The sequence below is a fragment of the Orcinus orca genome, chromosome 14 (assembly GCF_937001465.1).
Source record: "Orcinus orca chromosome 14, mOrcOrc1.1, whole genome shotgun sequence".
Lineage (NCBI taxonomy): Eukaryota > Metazoa > Chordata > Mammalia > Artiodactyla > Delphinidae > Orcinus > Orcinus orca.
This window is the reverse complement of record NC_064572.1, coordinates 74,554,049-74,575,667: the sequence shown is the minus strand read 5'-3', so window position 1 is coordinate 74,575,667 and position 21,619 is coordinate 74,554,049. Positions and strand designations below refer to the sequence as shown.

The following is a 21,619-nucleotide window of genomic DNA, read 5'->3' as shown; positions in this document are numbered from 1 at the left end:
TAATAAAAAGTGATAAAGGCTGGTACCTGATGCCATAATTTTAAGCAGTAACTGAACTGGTATAAGCAGTAATAAAAATCTGAAGATGATAGAATGTGAAGTAAAAAAAAAAACTTTGAAATATGATTTAAACAACAGAGCCATGTTATTTATAACAGTTACCACATTTTCAAAAATAGGCTTAATGATATTGTTTAAATTATCATTGGCATCTCTTTAAATAATCCTAAGTTGGTAGAACTGTTAACCTTTGGATATTTGTATATTATAATATCAGAGAAAACTGTAGGGAGAAGTGTCTGTTGACAGTGGTCAAAGATAGGTTAGAGAATGGTAGGTTTCTGAGCTAATTGCTGATCAGCAAATGAGTGTTAGGAAACTATATGGGCAGAGAAAGAACTGCCAGAAGGAGTAGGGGCAACAATCCTTAGGGCTCACACAGGGCAACAAACCATTTGAAATTGTATTTGACACAGGAGTCTCTCAATTGCTATGTTTTGAATAAATGAAGTGAGTACCTACTATGTATCAGGCTCTGTTTTAGTTATTGATGATATAGAAGTGGGGGGGTAAAACAGATAAAGTTCTGTTCTCTATCTCTCTCTCCTTCTTGTTGAGCTAATATTCTCATATTTTAAAAAACAATATTTGAAAAAGCCTTCAAATGTTTAAATTTTAAAAGTAACACAGTTTTAATATAAGTGAAATTATTTTTAAAAGACCTGCAACTGAAAGTATGTAAGTAGGCACTTAATTGTATGGTAGGTTTATCCAAAAACAAAATGATGTATAAGAAGCCGTGTGTGAAGGATAGATGCAATTTACATTAAGAGATGACAGGAAAGGCATTCCAAGTGGAGGAACAGCAAGATAAGAGAGAAAAGGGAGATGAATATTTGGTGTTTGAGAAAACCAACCTAACTAGAACAGAAGGTTTATGTTAGGTATTCCTTCGTTAATTCAACACTTATTACATGAACAATTAATATGTGGCAACTACTGAGCTAGGTGTTATCCAGAAGCTGTATCCTCAGTGGGGGAAGCATGTAAGCTGCTGTACAATGTATCAAGTGTTACAATCTAGGGATTCCCTGGATTCTATCTATGGGAAGGCAGAATAGCAACTTCTACCCCTTTCTGAAGGGAAGCTACTAGGAGGAGATGATACCTAAACTCTCATTTGAAATCCACATAATAGCCCAAATTATGGGACTGGATGGGTACTCTGAAGGAGAACGTTGGAGCTACAGGGTAGGGCTGTACTGGGACAGTCACCACAGGAAGTTTAGCTAGTCAAGGAGACAGCGAAGGCAATGATGAAGTGGGCAAAAACAGGAGTATGTTGTCTTGTAAACAGAGGAAGGCTATTCAGAGTCTGGAGTGATCAGAACTGGAACAGGTAAGTCAAGAAGAAGAAATGAGAAAAAGCAATTGGATTTGATGAGAAAGTAGTCCCTGCAGACCTTCAGAATTGTTATTTTAGGAGAGTAGTTAGGAACAGAAACCAAATTGCAGCATGAATCTGTAAAAAAGTTTTGAATAGATACCTTGGCCATAAACCAAACAATTGACTTTTTATGGATCTACAAAGAACTGCTTAAACACTTTGCTCTTTTTGTCTTTTCAGGTTAGTAACTTCTAGTGATTTGATGAAAACTCTATCAAATTTAACTTTATTTAATGACTATCAATTAACTGTTCAGGCCACATTTAGTTTTTTGTCAGAAGCATAAAATGTTATTACTAAAATAGTATCTGACTCCAGTGGCAGTGCTACGACAAGAGCTTTCTCTACTGTCTGGTCATTGTTCTCACCATTCATCACATCACTATGCCAACCTTGTTACTGTCTGTAAAGGAAAAACCCAGTTTTCCTTCAGTGTAGGGAAAAATCCAGTTCTCCCTACTGTGGGTTTCTTCCCTTTGTGTCTCTTTTACTTTTACACAGAACACTTCACTTCTGTCACTTCTGGTTACCAATGTGAGAAGGCTTTTCCCCACAACAAGCAATTCTCTGTGATACCAGCTGAGTGGCCTACAACTTAACTCAGTTTTGACACTATCGATCCAGAGATAGTGTCAGATCCCCCAGGTTAAAGGCTCAGTCCCACAAGACTTCCCCCACCTCCCACTTCAGGCACCAGTCCCAAGCCCAGGTTATGACCTGTTCTTCTGATCAACTGGCTATAGATTGGAGGTTCTAACAACCCCCCCGCCTTGGGTTCAAAAATTTGCTACAGGGCTTCCCTGATGGCACAGTGGTTGAGAGTCCGCCTGCCGATGCAGGGGACACGGGTTTGTGCCCTGGTCCGGGATGATCCCACGTGCCGCGGAGCGGCTGGGCCCGTGAGCCATGGCCGCTGCGCCTGCGCGTCCGGAGCCTGTGCTCCGCAACGGGAGAGGCCACAGCAGTGAGAGGCCCGCGTACTGCAAAAAAAAAAAAAAAAAAAAATTTGCTACAGTACCACACAGAACTCAGGGAATGAGTACAGTTATTTACCTTTACCAGTTTATTAAAGGACATTATAAAGGGTCAGATGAACAGTGAGATAAAGAGATACATAAGGTGAGGTCTGGGAAGGTTACCAGTTTATTAAAGGACATTATAAAGGGTCAGATGAACAGTGAGATAAAGAGATACATAAGGTGAGGTCTGGGAAGGTCCCAAGTGCAGGAGCTTCTGTCCCTCTGGAGTTAGGGTTTGTCACCTTCCCGATATTGGATGTGTGCACCATCTGGAAGCTCCCCAAGCCTCATACTTTTGTTTTTTTGTGGAGGCTTCATCACATAGGCTTGAGATTGATCATTAACTCCATTTTTACCCTTCTGCCTTCTCAAGGGAATGGGGGACAGGGTTGAAAATTCCAAGCTTCTAACCATGACTTGGTCTTTCTGGGGACCAGCTGTCATCCAGAAGTCCAGTCAGAGTCACCTCAGTAGAACAAAAGACACTCCTATCACTTGGGAAATTATGAGGATTTCAGGAGCTCTGTGGCAGGAACAGAGGTTAAAGACCAGTATTAGAACAAGAGATGCTCCTGATGTTTTTATCACTTAAAAAATTACAAGGGTTTTAGGAGCTCTGTGCCAGGAACTGGGGACAGAGACCAATATATATTTTCTATCATCTCACATTGTCTTTTTGTCAATGCAGGAAACCAAAGATAAACTCAAAGAGACAACAATAAAATTAACTCAAGCAAAGGAAGAAGCAGATCAAATTCGGAAAAATTGTCAGGATATGATAAAAACATATCAGGTATGCTTAAATTTTTGAATAGATTAGTAACAAATTATGCCAGATATCAGTAATCTTGTTTCATAAATTTTTGTATCTACAATATTCGAAGTGTGGAATAGATTTGGTAGGGCAGCTAAATTAAATACAGGCTATTTCCTATGTTAAAGTACTTGCAGGTTAAATAGAGATCTTACTAGAGAAGTTTTTAACCAAATAAAAACACTAGAAAACGTTAGAAGAATGAAGAGTACAAGAAAATGTATAACTTAAAAAAAGAGCCCATTCTATTATGTTATATATGTTAAGTATGCTCTTCTAGTTGGTGCAAAATTGACGTATTTAAAATCTTTGAATACAGTCATCAATTTTACATACATGAGCTATGTATTTCACGATGAGGAAACTTAATTGCAAAAGCCTTCTTCACATTTCAAAGCATAAAACTTTAAAAATTGTCATACTTTTGTCATTTCTTTCCCATTAGGAATCAGAAGAAATTAAATCAAATGAACTTGATGCCAAGCTTAGAGTCACAAAAGGAGAACTTGAAAAACAAATGCAAGAAAAATCTAACCAGCTAGAAGTGAGTAGCTTTGTTCTTTGTATACCTTGAATGGTATAATATAGAGGAGAGAAAGAACAAGTACTTATTGTCAGCTACTTTAAGGCCTTCTGGAAGGAGCAGGTAATAAATTTTAGATCTGGTTTAGTATATAATGATTTGTGGTTTCTTTTAAACGTTTTTAAAGATGCATCATGCCAAAATAAAGGAACTAGAAGATCTGAAGAGGACATTTAAGGAGGGCATGGATGAGCTACGAACACTGAGAACAAAGGTAATTCAGTCTTTAGTCATGACTCCAGAGGAAGGATAACTATCTTTAATTTTGTACTCATTCTGATTTTTAAATCTTGGGGAAAGGATATTTATATAGAAATATTCCGAAATCAAATAGTAGCATGTCAATTCCCTAGCAACAAAATTGACTCTTAGAGAAATAAAAGTGTCTTCCATTTCAGTCCCTTTAAAGTGTTTGCCAAACATTCCTGTTTCACAGCACATTTGCTTTATCTATAAGTTATCCTTGGTCCTCTGTTACATGGGCTTTAGAGCTGTGTCAGAAAATAATAGAAAGGGACTGCCCTGGTGGCGCAGTGGTTAAGAATCTGCCTGCCAATGCAGGGGACACAGAGTCGAGCCCTGGACTGGGAAGATCCCACATGCCACGGAGCAACTAAGCCCGTGCGCCACAACTGCTGAGCCTGTGCTCTACAGCCCGTGAGCCACAACTACTGAGCCTGCGTGCCTAGAGCCTGTGTTCCGCAACAAAGAGAAGCCGCCACAATGAGAAGCCTGTGCACCGCAACGAAGAGTAGCCCCGCTTGCTGCAACTAGAGAAAGCCTGCACGCAGCAATGAAGACCCAACGCAGCCAAAAATAAATAAATAAAATTAATTAATGAGAAAAGAAAAGAAGAAAGAAAATAATAGAAAACCTTTACATTTCTCCTAGGTATATTTAATAGTCTTGTATACAGTTTTTTAAAAAAAAGGTTTGCTTGCTTGCTTGTTTATTTATTTATTTATTTGACTGCATTGGGTCTTAGTTGCAGCACACAGGATCTTCGTTGCATCATGTGGGGTCTTTCGTTGTGGCATGTGGGCTCTTCATTGCAGCACGCAGGCTTCTCTCTAGTTGTGGCACGCGGGCTCAGTAGTTGCAGCATGCGGGCTCTCTTAGTTGCGGGCTCTCATGTGGGCTCTAGAGCACACAGGCTAAGTAGTTGCGGTGCATGGGCTTAGTTGCCCTGCAGCATGGGGGATCTTAGTTCCCTGACCAGGGATTGAACCCACATCCCCTGCATTGGAAGGCAGATTCTTAACCACTGGACCACCAAGGAAGTCCCTTGTATACAGTTTTAATTTCTAACAACCTCTTAAATCTTTTCCAGTGTTATGGTTCTCATTTTAAGAATATTTGCCCTTTTAATATAAGTGTGAAATATGTTATCATTATATATCTTTCATTTATTTAGAAATAGGCTTTTAGGTAACCACCTTGAATTTGCGATCACTTAATAATTTTTAAAGTGTCTTTCATGTACCTTTCTATTTGTTCTTCATGCCAGTACTTTGAGGCAGATAGGGAAGGTACATCCTCTTTTCAGATGAGAAAATGGAGATTCAGCCAGAATGAAGTGGCATGTTAAAAATCCCATGACTAAATCATGAGAAATCTGAGACTGAAACCCAAGACTGTTAACTTCCTATTATATTTTCTTCATGTTAATTAATATTGCTTCAGAATTTAGCTTAGATTATTAATATATAACCACTGTCTGAAATAGCTAATAAAGAACAAGAAAATATTGTTTGTAGTTTAACTCAATTATGATTATTTGATAGGTAAAATGTCTAGAAGATGAACGATTGAGAACAGAAGATGAACTATCAAAATATAAAGAAATTATTAATCGCCAAAAAGCTGAAATTCAGAATTTATTGGACAAAGTGAAAATTGCAGGTCAGATACAGGAGCAGCATCAAAGGTATAAAATGAGCAACTTCTGTTTATGCTAATCAACAGGCTTTTTGATTCTATCTTGTTTCTGTTTTTAAATGCAATTGTTGCATTAAATAAGAGTAATTTTATATTTTACTAGATAAAAAAAACTTTAATTCCTGTCTTCATTTGAACTTATTTTGGGTTTTCTTTGTAGTTCCCATCACGGCTTCTAAAAAATCAAAGTTTATATTCCCTAAATATTGGCAGTAGTTTTTTTTTTTTTTGGCAGTAACTATTTATAAGACAGAATGGATTGTAGTTTTTTATCCATTCCTTAGCTTTCAAATTCTATTACTTATACACAGTAGGTTTTCTTCTAAAAGATAGATATGTATCTCTGTCTATATTTTTGCATGTATGTAGCTCAAGGTCAGGAGGTAACATTATTCCTTGGCTTCTTTTCTTTTTTTTTATAAATTTATTTTATTTATTTTTGGGGGCTGCTTTGGGTCTTTGTTGCTACACACGGGCTTTCTCTAGTTGCGGTGAGTGGGAGCTACTCTTTGTTGTGGTGTGCGTGCTTCTCATTGTGGTGGCTTCTCGTTGCAGAGCACGGGCTCTAGGCATGTGGACTTCAGTAGTTGTGGTGCGTGGACTCAGTGGCTCTAGAGCGCAGGCTCAGTAGTTGTGGCTCACGGGCTTAGTTGCTCCTCAGCAGGTGGGATCTTCCTGGAGCAGGGCTCGAACCTGTGTCCCCTGCATTGGCAGGCGGATTCTTAACCACTGCACCACCAGGGAAGTCCTATTCCTTGGCTTCTTATAAAGCCATTTAGCTAAATTCTACTTACGACATTACCTGAGAGAGCCGGGATTCAGGCTGGATCCAGATACCTTCTTCTTCATACCCTACCAACACCCAGGCTGCTGAGTGTTGCTGAAGAAATCCTCAAGATCATCCAGATTGATGCTGCTATAAATTCATGGTTAGCAACCAACCTCAACTGGGAATCCTAATGCACCTCCAGTCCTACCATATGTCCTTAGTCAGAGCCTTCTCCCCATCTTCTTAGCATTATTCCAAACCTTACTGCTTTCTTCACACTTCTGATCTTCCCTCTCACCTTGCTCTTTACTCTTGTCAGGCGATTACCTCTAACTTCACAGAAAAAAAGGGAGCTGTCAGGTGACAGTTCTCTCAACCTCTTGCTATCAGTCCTATGAACTTGCCTGCATCTGCAGTCATTTCTCTTTTCCTTCTGTTATTATGGAAGAAATGTTCCTATTCTTTCTGAATCAAATTGTGGTCCCTACTCCTACTGTGGATCCCATGCTCTTCTGCCTTCTCAGGGTCTTCCTTGATTATTCCTTCTTTATTCTTTATCTCTTACCTCCCTCTTTTTACTGACTTTTCTTCTTTCTACATTTAAATATTATATCTTAAAAATATCAAAACTCCTATGATCTCCTTTCTCCCTTTCTTCACAACCAAAAATGTCTTTATAGAATCATCTGTGCTTGTTCTCCATTTCTTCACATGCTTTGTTCTTCTGTTCCTCTCCATTTATTCTAATGCCCCAGCATTCCATTACAGACTGCTAATGCATCCTTAAATATAGTAGATATTTCCCAGATTAAGCCTTGCTTGAATTTTCAGTATGGACACACTAAGCCCATTACCTTTCTTGATATGCTCTGTTCTTTTGGCTTCATTTCCTTGTACTTTCCTGGTGTTCCTCCCCACTTTCTGGCCAATCTTTTCTGTCTCCTTGGCAGCCTTCTCTTTATGTCATAAAGCTGTTTTTTGTTCTTATTTTATTATAACCCTGGGTGATCCTAACTCTTCCAGTAGTGTGCTGCAGGACCTTCAAGTTAATTATCATCAACCCTTTTTGCTGAGCTCCAGATACACAAGTATCAAAGACACCTCAAACTTATAATATGTCCAATACTGATTCATGTATCTTGTCCACAAATATGCTTCTCTGATGTTCCTGAGATGAATGATGAGTGTGACATCCACATGATTTTCCAACCCAGGAACCTGGGAGTTACCCTTGGCTCTTCTTTCCTTTCCCTCACACATGTAACCAGTCACAAAATATTTTTGATGCTAACTCTTTAATATCTTTCAAATCCATTTACTGTTTACATCCCCACTGCTGCTACCATTGTCCAAGCCATTATCAGCTCTCCCGGCAAACTGCCAGGGCTTCTAAACTGTTTTGTTTTGTTTTTTTGCTTCCCTTTTAGTCTGTTTCCTACACTGTGGTTAGGATAATCTTTTTTACAAAGGAAATCTCAAACCTCTCAATGATTTCCCATTGCCTCAAGGATTGCCTAGTGAGTTCAGATGGCTTAACATGGCTTGAAAGATCATTAGTAACCTTGCTTCTCCCTCTGTGCCTTCTCCTTCTTTATTCTGTATTTCAGCAATAGTTGGTTAACAAATGTTAATTAATTGTCTCCTAGGTGCCGAGCCCTGTGTTAAGTGCTAGGATATAGTACTGTCCTTATCCTCATCAGTATTGAACATCTGTTTGTTAGTACCAACAAGAAGTCATTCTCTTGTTCCCTTCCCAGCTTTGCACATACTGTTTCCTCTACCTGGAACATATTTTGTTTTCCCACTCACTGTTACTTTCCCTTTAGCTCAGGAATTAGCAAACTATGGCCCAGAAGCCAAATCCAGCTCACTGCCTCTTTCTGTCAATAAACTTTTTTTTGGGAACACAGCCACTCTCATTCCTTTATGTATTATGTGTGGCTGCTTTCACACTACAGTGGCAGAGTTATAAACAGTTGTAACGAAGGCCATATGCTCCAGAAGCCTACATTGTTTACTGTGTGGGCCTTTTATAGGAGAAGTTTGCTAACCCTTTAAATATTAGTTTACTCATCACTTACACTAGCTTAGGTGACCCACTCTGTGCTTTCATCATCAAAAATGTTTTTTCACACTACTTGACTAAAAGCTCTTTGAAAGCAGGGGCCATGTCAGTCTTGCTTATGTATATTCCCAGCTCTTAGTTCCTAGCATATGTTAGGCATTCATAGTAATCCAAATAAATACTTGGATGAATGAATAAGAGTACCTTCATAAAGAATTTCATTTGATGAAAATTCTCAAACCATTAATGTCTTTTAATAGTTTAATTTTTTTCTTAATTGTAAACTTTGTTTTCTAGAGGTAAACAAGAAATTGAAAATTTGAAGGAAGAAGTGGAAAGTCTTAATTCTTTGATTAATGACCTACAAAAAGACATCGAAGGCAGTAGGAAAAGAGAATCTGAGCTACTACTGTTTACAGAAAAGCTCACTAGTAAGAATGCACAACTTCAATCTGAATCCAATTCTTTGCAGTCACAGTTTGATAAACTTTCCTGTAGTGAAAGTCAGTTACAAAGCCAATGTGAACACATGAAACAGACAAATATTAATTTGGTAAGTATAAGTGTACATTTAACTTTTAAAGCAACATAGCAAGTAGCACAAATTAAATTTCCCTAAAAGCATAAACTTAATGGTAGTTGATTAAACTCTTTTTTTTTTTTTTTGGCACTGACTTTCTGATAATTTCAAATGCTATGAGAAATGTCAGTTTTTCCTTTCAACTTATGTAATTTATAATAAAAATTTTTCCCTAACATCGTTAGGAAGAAATATTTCACTTTTGAAAGTAAGAAAACCAGGGTTTTTGTTATTCCTAACTGGATTTATTATATATTTCTTAAAAGAACTTTAAATTTCTATATTTTTATAGCTTAAAAATGGTTTAATATTTCCAAGTAGTGAGAGTATCTTCAGGTTACTCATAGAAATAATTTGAGACTTTAAACCAGAAATAGAGACATGAAAAAAAAAAATACAGAGACCTGTATCACATGTTGTTTTACATGTATAGAATGGCAGATGCATTAATATATCCCCCTGCATTACTGTATAAAGAATTTGAGGAGCTCGTAAACAAAACCTGATAATGAGTGATGACAGAAGAATTTACTATGAAAGACCTTGTATTTTTAAGGTTTTAAACTGTGAACAGTAATTGGAACAGATATTAAAGTTGGTATTTTTTATCTTATTTAATATTTAGGAAAGTAGATTGTTAAAAGAAGAAGAACTGCGAAAAGAGGAAGTCCAGACTCTGCAAGCTGAACTCACTTGTAGACAAACCGAAGTTAAAACACTGAGTACCCAGGTGGAAGAATTAAAAGATGAATTAGTAACTCAAAGACGTAAACATGCCTCTAGTGTCAAGGATCTTACCAAACAACTTCAGCAAGGTATAAAATTTTTCTACACTTAGACCTTGAATGTTTTTGTTTCTTTTCATTGTTAAGGATTTATAGAAAAAGTATATTTTACATCAGTTTCTCCCACATTGATTAGAGCTGTATGTTCTTTTTAATGTATTAATGTTAATAAACCACATGGCTGACCTTCTTGTAGTTCCGTGAATAGTTTATAGCATGTTCTATGTTAAAAGACATTTATTCACAGAACCACAAAATGTAAGAATTGAGAAAGTACCTTACCAAGGCAGTAGTGTCTAGACTTTGTTGATCACATACTGCTGTCAATAAAAAAGTATTTAAGTATTTGTTCTCCAATTTGTATCTAGTTATTTGTAAATTTTAAACATATATTACTCTAGTTTATGCACATTAGAAAAACATGAAAAAATACAAATTTAAAAAGATTAGATTAAATATAAGTATAAATAGAGTTCTGATATTTTCTCCCTACCCTTGTCTGTGAGTTGTTTTGTGCAGCATCTAGGGTACCTGCCCCCACCTTGTAGACCTCTCACTTAGAGATCATTGAACCCTAACCCTTATTCTTAGGGGAAACTGAGACCCACAAAGGTTATAAATTACCTGGACACAACAATTAACATCTAGAACTGGAACCCAGATTTCTTACATTTAAAAATTCATACAAATTGGGGGTCTGTGCTATGTGATTGGATACAAAGATGAATAAGAGATGTATTCTGACATCCTATTCTCTACTATTCCCCACTGCTTTATTTGTATTAAAATAGGGTGAAATATAGTAATATGGTAAAAGAGACTTAGCATTTACTTAATATAAATATATTCAGATATTTGCCATAAGAATTTAGTTTGTTTTCATAGATGTGATTAAAGGGAAATTTGGGGGAAATTTGTGGTAGTGTGGAGCTCTTCGAAATCTTTCAGGACTCCAAAAGTTAGGTTCTGTGTACCTAAGTGATGCCTGTATCAGTTGTTATCATAATGTTGTTTCCATATATTTTGTATATGACCTGTACATTTCTAGATGTCATTTTATATGAATGACCCTACAGCCCTCCTTTCGAAAGTACATGTTCAAGAAGTTTCTCTTGTTGTTTATGCCATTTTGGCCTAAGTGATTTTAGCAATTAAAATCAGAGATAGTGGGGGCCAATGGTCATGACAGTTGTCACAAGTAATCCATTTCTTTTTCCTGCAGCACGAAGAAAGTTAGATCAGGTTGAGAATGGAAGCTATGATAAAGAAGTCAGCAGCATGGGAAGTCGTTCTAGTTCATCAGGTGAAAAACTAATGTTTTTACAGTTGTTTTTTAGTGATTGATTATAAAAAGAAATAGCATTTTTCGGGAATTCCCTGGTGGTCCAGTGGTTAGGGCTCTGTGCTTTCACTGCCGAGGGTGTGGGTTCAATCCCTGGTCAGGGAACTAAGATCCCATGAGCTGTGGCATGGTCAAAAAAAAAAAGGAAAAGAAATAGGATTTTTTGTTTAAAAAGTATCGATATGCTTTTCTTTAATTTTGAATTATAAAAAGCAGTAGTTGTACATAATTATGTTGTAAAAAATATTTCCAGTTAAATGTTTAATCATTAGACAGGGTTTCAAGTTTGTCATGGGTTTCTATACCATCTGTCTTCCTACCTCCTTTTCCATACCTGCTTCTTTATTCTGTGCAACAGTTTACTCTTCCATTTTTAAATTCAGATTTGTGTCCATCTACAGAGAGATTTGGTGTAGTATGCGCTTTCGTTTTCTTTTAATTTTATATTACTTTTAACACCTGAGAGCTAATGAAATGGTCATCATTATATATCAGCTTTTATATATATATATTTATGCCTGTGTATTTTTAAATCTTTTTGCTTTTCTCATGGTAAATATACCTATAGTCTAAAGCAAAAATTGAATCTATAAAATTATGATCAGTAGCACTGTGAAAATTATAATTGGCAAAATATCAGCATATTTACCATTTTTGGAATGCCAGGAACCGTGCTAAACGTTTTAAATATATCATTTACTCACAGAACAGCCATGTGAAATAAGTGTTGTATTCCCATTTTACAGATGGGGAAACTTAAGATTCATAGTGGTTGCATGACTTTCCCAAAATCCACAGTAACAGAACTCTCAGGCTCTGGAGTCTGCATGCCACTACATACACTGCCTCCCAGGAGTTGCACATTAGGGGAAAAAACATCATCAACTGTTACAATAGTGGGAAAATTGTGTAGTAGAGAGAACATGGGTTTGAGATTACACATTGGGTATTTAGATCCCAGCTCTACCATTTATTTGTGCATGACCTTGGATAAGATATATTACTTGTCTTAAATCTACATAATAGGGTTAGGAAAAAAATGTGTCTTTGTAGAATAAAAAGGATTAGAAATTCTTCTCAAATGATATTGGTAAAAATAATAGCTAACATGCACTTAGTGCATACTATGTATGCTGTTCATGCACTTCAGACATGTTAACTAATTTAAATGAGGATAACAGTCCTACGAGGCAAATCATATTATGATTCACATTTTGAAACGAAGTGACCTTGATACAGAGAGCTAACTTGTCCAAAGTCACACAGCTAGAAAGTGGAGAAGTAAGATTTGAACCTAGGAAGACTGGCTCCAGAGCTTAACCCACTGGCTATATTCTGTCTTCTGTCTTTATCTGTGTCTGTCTCAGTTTAATTTTGGTGTCACTTCAGACTTGTTTTTCTGACTTCTCTGGAATTTCTCGTTTCTCTATTGCACTTACTCATTCTGTTCCTGAGAGACATACTAGACCCTTCTTCCTTCCTCCCTCCCTCCCTCCCTCCCTCCCTCCCTTCCTTCCTTATTTATGGCTGCCTTGGGCCTTCATTGTTGTGCACAGGCTCTCTCTAGTTGCCGTGAGTAGGGGCTACTCATTGTTGTGGTGCACGGGCTTCTCATTGTGGTGGCTTCTCTTGTTGCGGAGCACAGGCTCTAGGCACGTGGGCTTCAGTAGTTTTTTTTTTTTACATCTTTATTGGAGTATAATTGCTTTACAATCGTGTGTTAGTTTCTGCTTTATAATAAAGTGAATCAGTTATACATATGTTCCCATATCTCTTCTCTCTTGCGTCTCCCTCCCTCCCACCCTCCCTATCCCACCCCTCTAGGTGGTCACAAACCACCGAGCTGATCTCCCTGTGCTATGCGGCTGCTTCCCACTAGCTATCTATTTCACGTTTGGTAGTGTATATATGTCCATGCCACTCTCTCACTTTGTCACAGCTTACCCTTCCCCCTCCCCATATCCTCAAGTCCATTCTCTAGTAGGTCTGTGTCTTTATTCCTGTCTTACCCCTAGGTTCTTCATGACATTTTTTTTTCTTAAATTCCATATATATGTGTTAGCATAAGGTATTTGTCTTTCTCTTTCTGACTGACTTCAGTAGTTTTGGCGCACGGGCTTAGTTGCTCTGTGGCATGTGGGATCTTCCCGGACCAGGGATTGAACCCGTGTCCCCTGCATTGGCAGGCAGAGTCTTAACCACTGTGCCACCAGGGAAGCCCTAGACCCTTTTTTCTATCATCAATGTATTCAGAAACAATAACTCAGGTCACGTATGACTTGTGTTCTGGACCCAACTCTGTTAAATTGAATATGTGAAAATGATACTAGAAGAAATAATATATGAGATTAGAGTTGACTCCAGACTAAGTACAATAAGTGGATTTTTTTTTTTTGTCTTCAGGGTCCCTCAATGCTCGAAGCAGTGCAGAAGATCGATCTCCAGAAAATACTGGGTCGTCAGTAGCTGTGGATAACTTTCCAGAAGTAGACAAGGCCATGCTGATTGAGAGGATAGTAAGGCTGCAGAAGGCACATGCTCGGAAAAATGAAAAGATAGAATTTATGGAGGATCACATCAAACAATTGGTGGAAGAAATTAGGAAAAAAACAAAGTATGTATTATTATGGTACTGTAATGTGTGTTCAAAATACCATTATTCACATGGTAAAGTTATTGTGTTCAAAATTAGTCATATCAAGAGCTTTTCTTTCAAAAAATAGTTCTTAAAACTATAGTCACTCAGTTCCCAATCTTTTACTGATAACTTATTTATGTTCTAGGTTTTGGGACTACAGACATTAAAGAAAACACAGGTCTTTCCTTTAAGGTGATACAGAGTTCAGTAGACACTAATTTTTTAAGAGACTAAAATACCTTTGGACTTAAAAACAGATAGTACTCTACTTAGCTTTTTATTTTCAAGATGGTGGTTTTAAGAGATACTGGGGTTGTGGATTATCATTCCTGTTGGGCAGGACATAGTGAGTTATTATTGGGCATCTACTAAATATAGTAGAGAAATATAAATATAAGGCACTGTGCCTGTGACTTAACAGTATCTCATTGATTTCTTAAAACTACCCAGGGAGAGAATGAGTCCTCTAGTTCAGGGGTCCCCAACTCCCGGCAATGCAGGCTCCCCATTGCTCGAATTACTGCCTGAAGTAGCCCACCCCACGCCCCAGGCCGTGGAAGAATTGTCTTCCACGAAACTGGTCCCTGGTGCCAGAAAGGTTGGGGACCACTGTGTCTAATTTGATAGGTTAATTAATTGGGGCTCAGGTCAAATTACTAAATGTTCCAGAGTCACCACTCATCCTGTAAGTGACAGACCGAGAGTTGGAAATCCAAACCCAGCTCTGACTGGCTCCAGAGCCTGTGCTGGGCCAAATTCCTCTCACAGATACCATATTCATTTAAGTAATATTGTGGGTCTTTACCCATGACTTAAAAATTTTTATTTTGAAATAAGTTTAGACTTAGAGAAAAATTTGCCCATGACTTTTAAACGAAAAAGAGTAAAACACAGTTTTAAGTTTAATGACAGGAAAATAGAAAATATTAACTGAAACTGGAACAATAAATTGCTCACATATTTTGATTTAAAGTAATAAGGAAAAAATAGAAAAGCAATGTTTATGTATCTTTAATCTAAATACCATGTTAGAACAAAAATGGGATTGTTTAAGAAACCATCTGAATAAGGAAAACCCCTTTATTTTCTAATATAGTTCTGTTATTAACTAATAGATAATTACTTTATGCTAATCATCTTTAAGCTTATGATTAGTTGACTCTTGCAAATTACAGTGTTTGTAATTCTGCAAGGCCATAACTGATAGTGTCGTTTTATTTTGCAGAATAATTCAGAGTTACGTTTTACGAGAAGAATCAGGCACACTTTCTTCAGAGGCATCTGATTTTAACAAAGTCCATTTAAGTAGACGGGGTGGCATCATGGCATCTTTATACACATCCCATCCAGCTGATAGTGGATTAACATTGGAACTCTCTTTGGAGATCAACCGAAAACTACAGGCTGTTTTGGAGGATACGTTATTGAAAAATATTACTTTGAAGGTATTTGTATTTCTCATTCACTTACCAACCAATAAACATGACAAAAATGGTGCCTCTTTCATAGTTCAATCCAACACATGGATGGACTATTTCTGTAATGCAGGGTAGCCGTTTTTTCCATATATAAAATTTTGTGTTTTTCTCTTTTTGAAAAGTACAATTTTTTAAATTAGCAGGAAAGAAAGAAATAGCAAAAAAATCAGTTTAGCTGTTGGATAGACGCTAAGATGAGTCATTTACCGAGTAATTTACTTTGCAATGGGTGGCCTTTGACATATATTACAATTAGTTATAATTGATTACTGAGACTTTAAGATTGAGGCATTTATTTTCTAATGTATTCCAGCTTTATTTTATTTTTTGCAGCTGTTATCTGACCCAGCTATTCTATCTGTGCTGTTTGGGCCTTGATGGTTAGTAATGGATTTAAAAAATAATTTTTTTAATCTGGTAATATTTTTAGGCACTAAAATTTGCTATAGCTTCAGTAAAAAGAGTTTCTGACTCTGAAGTGTACAGGATTACTTTACTGAAAACAGCCGTGTGCCTAGTTTATCTTGCATGGCATTTAAGACTGTCACTGTTTCAGTTCAGAATTTAGGCAAAAATAGTTCAAACTGAATCTTTTTACTTATTATACTTAGTAGTTCTGTTTTCTTTTCCCTCTTTTTCCAATTGTTAAAGGAAAATCTGCAAACACTTGGAACAGAAATAGAACGTCTTATTAAACACCAGCACGACCTAGAACAGAGGACGAAGAAAACCTAACACAAAGTTCTTCCTCAGTAAACAGACAAAAGCTACACAAGGAGCAGGTGCCATTGCCCAGTATTGTTGGAAACTTTTCCCTGCTTTGTGTGTCAGCCAGTAAAAAATTTGTTTTGCTTCATCTGTATAAAAAAGTACCTTTTTACAATACAAGTGCATTGCTGTGTATACTGTAAGAATGTAAGCTTTGATGAAACTTGTTTTTGTGTGGTGACAGCCTGTCATTGAATCAGAACAACTTATTTAATTTGCTGATAGTCATATGAAGTGCTGAACATTATGACAAGGGCTTTTGAAAACCCCTTCTCCATATTTCTTCCCTTTAAAATATATAATCTCAAAAATGATTTCACTTTTTAAAATTATGCATGAAAGGACAGGTGTTAATCATTCAGTAATATGCTATTTCTCCAACATGAAGAAAACTAAAGAAGTGATAAAAACTTGTTTTGACATTCTAATATAACATTTGCTTGTGTGTTAGGGATGCCAATGAGTTCTTAAACCATTTGATTTTAATGGAAGCTAATAGGAAAGCTAGCTTTTGGTAACTAGCAATGATCAGGCATTGTATGCCCCTGTCAGGTTTCCTTATTTGTGCTAGGTACATTTTTTTCAGATTCGAATTGAGTTAATAGTTGAGTTTTTTAAATCTCCAGTTACATAAAATATGATTTTAAATAATCTGCTCATTTAGAGAATTCCTGTGGACTTCAGTTATATTTTAAAATGTGAAATGGATTAGTCTCATTAGAACAGAGAGATGAATAATGAATTCTTTGAAACTGAAGTACTTTAGTTTTACTGACATCAAGTATAAATTGATATAATTTAAGATATTTATAAAGAACCAGTTCCCAAGAAAATCCAGCATATGGCACTGTTAACCATTTTATCTGTGCACCATTCTTTACTATTGGTATAATTATATATTATAGTGGGGTGATCTTACAGTCCCCAGATATGATATGTTTGGTATATTTATTTAAAATACAAAATAATTACATCTCCGTAACCAAAGGAATTTTAGAACCAAATTTATGTATCCTGTTGGAGTTTTACAATATTTATGATGTACACTTAAATGTTGACAGTCATAGTATCAGTATTTCTGTCATTGAATTTTTTTCTCACCTCTTGTAATTTCTCACTTATTTTAATTTTTGTGTGTGGTTTTTCACATTTCATTATATTCAGATAATTTCTATAGTAGATACCTTGGCACATACACAGATGTTGCAGCAAGCCTCATTTTCGTTTTGGATTTTCGCCAACTTCTTTCTCCCCTTAACAGAAGTAAGCTTTGCGGTGGATTAAAAGCCTTTAAAGAATTGTGTGGCAGGGCTTCCCTGGTGGCACAGTGGTTGAGAGTCCGCCTGCCGAAGCAGGGAACACGGGTTCGTCCCCCGGTCCGGGAGGATCCCACGTGCCGCGGAGCAGCTGGGCCCGTGAGCCATGGCCGCTGGGCCTGCGCGTCCGGAGCCTGTGTTCCGCAATGGGAGAGGCCACAACAGTGAGAGGCCCACGTAGCGCAAAAAAAAAACAAAAAAACAAGAATTGTGTGGCTTTAAAAGTTGGGCTGGGCTTATGGTGGCAATTTCCCTTTAATGTGTTTTAACTTTTTTTTTTAAATGAACATTGCTTAAAAAGATCAGTTACTAAGGATTAGATAATTCAATGTAGCATTTTTTCTGTCTATTGAGTTATATGTTGTCATCTAAAAACAAAATCTTTTCACTTCAGAATGGAAATACAAGTTCAGAAACATTTTATATTTAAAATAGCTATAAAACGTTTAGCCTTACCATAACGTATCTTGTTCTTTTTACCAGTAATAATTTATCAAAATAAAGAAATAAGAGGGTAAGTGCAATCACATCTGAATTATTTTCCTAGTTGTTTTTGACAATACTGTCGATACTCCCAAAGACTATTTAGAGTAGTCAACATAACTAAATTTATATAGCTTCTTATGTGATATAGATTCATACACTACAATATTTGTTTTTTTCCTCCCAAGACACAAAATATATTAATGGAGACCAAATAGTGGTCAGAACCATAGTATTCTATGTCTATACACCTTAAAAATATATATACATTTTTTTGCATACATATATTACATATGAAAATGAAACATTCCAATATTAACATTTGTGCCAGCATTCACTCAGAGAAGTTTAATGGTTAAACAATTTTAGAAGAATGTAATTATAAACCATATTTTGACTTATTATTACTTTTCCCACCCATAAATGTATGGAACTGTGGAAAACTTGAAGAAAATGCTTTATTTTCCTTTTGCTCCTTAGTTTCTACTATATCCTTTTGTATATGGATCAGGACTGAGCAAAATGTGTACAAAAATGTGCATTTATCAGCTCCCTCTCTCTAAACTGATTCACAGACAGATTCTGATGTAAACATTTAGAGGACCTTCTACCCTTACTGTACTGAATATATGGAGAGAAGAATGGGGTGTCTAGAAAAGGAAAATGGTCCAGATAAACTTGAGATCTAGGAGAAATTTTGTTTTATGTGTTTATTATTAATTGAACACATCAAATGCTATTTTTGTTAGCAGTATTTTGGTTTCTTTGAGCAGGAAATGATTTTTGTGTGTGTGTATATATATGTATACACTTCGCTAGGTTCACTTTTAAAGTGCATACTTGCTGTGACTCCCTTTTTCCCATACCACTTCAAACGTTAGCCTGATAAGTTTTAAGGATTGAAAATGGTGGGTTTGGGCAGAAGAATGAGTTTAAACTTTAGTGTTGTTTTTTTTTTTTAAACTTTCTATCCATAACCATTTAAAGCAGATTATCTTGAAATTAAATTTTGTCAGGCTACCAACATGTTATTTATTCATGTAATAAACATAGTTATTAGAAACCTCTTATTGCCAGGCACCATACAGGGTATCATCATTATACTGGTAGACAGACCAGACAGGGCAATTCCTGTCCTTACGGAGCTTATGGTCTAGTGAAAACAGCTGGGAGGCAGTAGGAGCGGCTCTTTAAGCCTCTGCAGCTCACAACCAGCCCCTGTTGGAAGAGGGTTAATTCACTTGTGCAAGTAGGTGACCCAGAAGTCTCACTCTGGCGTGAAGCTTTGGGAAATGAATCCTTGCTGAGGTACGCTGAGAGCAGATTGCAGTTTTCATGGTGGTTCTGCACATTCCTAACTTTTTCACAGCTTGATGTTTATTCTTTAAGAAGAAGGAAAAAAATCCAAAGACTATAAAATGGTATTTGATTTTTGCCATTTTAGTAAATTATTAATGTCTACTTGATGCTTATAAAGATGAATCTAATCACATTGTCATGCATATTTCCAAACTTTGTTTTGCAGTATACTCTAAAGACTTTTACATATAATTTTAGACCAAGATTTACCAGTAGAAGGAAAAAAGCACTAGAAACCATTAATATTGTAAATGTTATATATGCTACCGTGGTGAAAATATTTTTATCAATCATGTTATTCCATATCATTAATTTGCCTTATGGATGCTGAGTCCAGTGGTCTATCTTCCAGTAACCTTTTTAAAACAAAACAATTCTTTTTTGACACTAAGATTGTTAATTTTTAACACCAGTTGGTGGCACTAGAAACCTGAAAATTTTCAAGGCTGAACAAGAGAAGATAATCCAAACAAAGAATTTTCAGGAAAATAAATGAAAAATATAATTGTATATTAAAGATGTATTTTTCTTCTGGAATGAAATTCTTTTTTAAAATGCATATGGCTGTCCATTTTGACTATGATGAAATTTGTTTACCTTCCAAAGTTCATATATATATATATATGTGTGTGCATTGTACAGATAATCTTTAGTTTGATTATACTGTTCATTTTGTAAATATGTTTCTATATAAAATGAAGCTTTTCAAGAGAATTTTATGTATATATTGTACTTATTAAATAGGTAATGTCTATTTACCAAGTTGTATTTTACTGGCATCTTTGTTTATTTATTTATGCACACCACTTGCTAACAGACTGATTCTCCAGACTTGGCAAAACCTGATACAGATTGCTTGAATTTTCTTTTTTAAAACCAGATTAAGAATGTTTGCTTTCCATTTTTGTCTTTACTGATTACCATTAAAAGTCAGTGAACAATAGTAAGCAAACTGAATGCCACATTGTATTTTAAATTTCTGTTTAAATTATTGATAGCAAAATTCAGCCTTTTATAAAAGGCCTTTTATACATGCCTATGTGAAAATTTCTCATTGAACTTGACAAGCCAGTAATAAATTCAGATTTTCCACAAAATTATGGAACTTACTTGCCCGAATTATCCAGCTTTAACAATAAAGATCTAATACGTTCAATAAAAATATATTGAAATGGCATTAATTTCATGAAGGTAATGTGTATGGTGGATATTTCACATCACAATGTGTTGTTTTCCATTTCTCTTAACAGTTCAAGTACACAGATTATGCAACGTTCCTTAAAGAGTTTACTATTGGAAAGAATCCCCTGAAATCAGGATCCTTGGAATAAAGGTAAAAGTGATAGAATAGAGGAAGCTTTCCTGACATCCTTAATAGTCTGCGTTCAGCAACTTGTAGATTTGTTTGCAAGAGAAAGGAATATATGAAAGAAGAGGGTGAGTTATTGGAAGAGTATTGGCTTACGGTTCTTCAGTGTGACCCACAGTCGTAAAAGACCGTTCCAACAAACTTAAATCCAAGTCTGTTTTTTCTTAATAAAGTCTGCTTCAATCAATGAGTGTAGAATGAATGCACACTTCTTCAGGACCAGCAACTTGGGAGGATGCCTCTGGCTGACCAATGCTAATGCTCTTTTAATGATTCTGAGAACAGTGTGACTAGACTTGATGTCCCTGCCCCTGCAGAGATGCACCATTAATTCCTAAGTTACATTTAAGAGACTTGATTCTTATTTTTTAAAAGAAGCATCCACTTAAGTAGTTTTCTATTTCTGAAGAATTTTCAGCCTTTAAATTGTCCAAAGGCCATGCTTCTTGCCAGTCAGACTTGCCAGTCTGCCCCCTAATTGTACTTCAAAAAAAAGGATAGGATGTTAGACCTGAGAGGAAAATCTCTACCATTTAACCCAGTGTAAAAAGAGTTCTATTGAAAGTTTAGGATTCACTGAAATAAGAAAACTTAGCTTGTTGAGAGTCAACTTCTAGTTACATTTACTTGGGAACTATATTAAATACTAGAATGGCTTTCCACATCATCCATTTCACTGTGTAGTTTTTGCTTTTAATGACTAATTAAAGGCCCAAGGACAGGAAATTGTGTGTATGTGTTTTCAGCATCCTTATGCTTTACTTGTCCCAAGAAATAGCAGTTAAACCTGCCACAGTAGCTATTGTTTCTTTGGCAGTTTCTTCTTTATGAAGTCTGACCAGGGAAGATACCCCCAAATGCCCACT

The 21,619-nt window shown here is 36.2% G+C and overlaps 1 protein-coding gene across 1 annotated transcript in view; it reads left to right on the top strand.

The window, feature by feature from the left end:
- Positions 1-20,157, top strand: part of CCDC186 (coiled-coil domain containing 186) — a 48,322-nt gene extending 28,165 nt beyond the window's left edge. The window contains exons 7-16 of the mRNA XM_033420990.2: positions 3,155-3,259; positions 3,726-3,824; positions 3,991-4,077; positions 5,648-5,790; positions 8,933-9,188; positions 9,841-10,030; positions 11,223-11,303; positions 13,746-13,956; positions 15,206-15,425; positions 16,110-20,157. Of these exons, the coding sequence (XP_033276881.2) occupies positions 3,155-3,259; positions 3,726-3,824; positions 3,991-4,077; positions 5,648-5,790; positions 8,933-9,188; positions 9,841-10,030; positions 11,223-11,303; positions 13,746-13,956; positions 15,206-15,425; positions 16,110-16,193 (1,476 nt within the window). The 3' untranslated portion in view covers positions 16,194-20,157. The remainder of the gene's footprint in view (positions 1-3,154; positions 3,260-3,725; positions 3,825-3,990; positions 4,078-5,647; positions 5,791-8,932; positions 9,189-9,840; positions 10,031-11,222; positions 11,304-13,745; positions 13,957-15,205; positions 15,426-16,109) is intronic.
- The last annotated feature ends 1,462 nt before the right edge of the window (positions 20,158-21,619 follow it).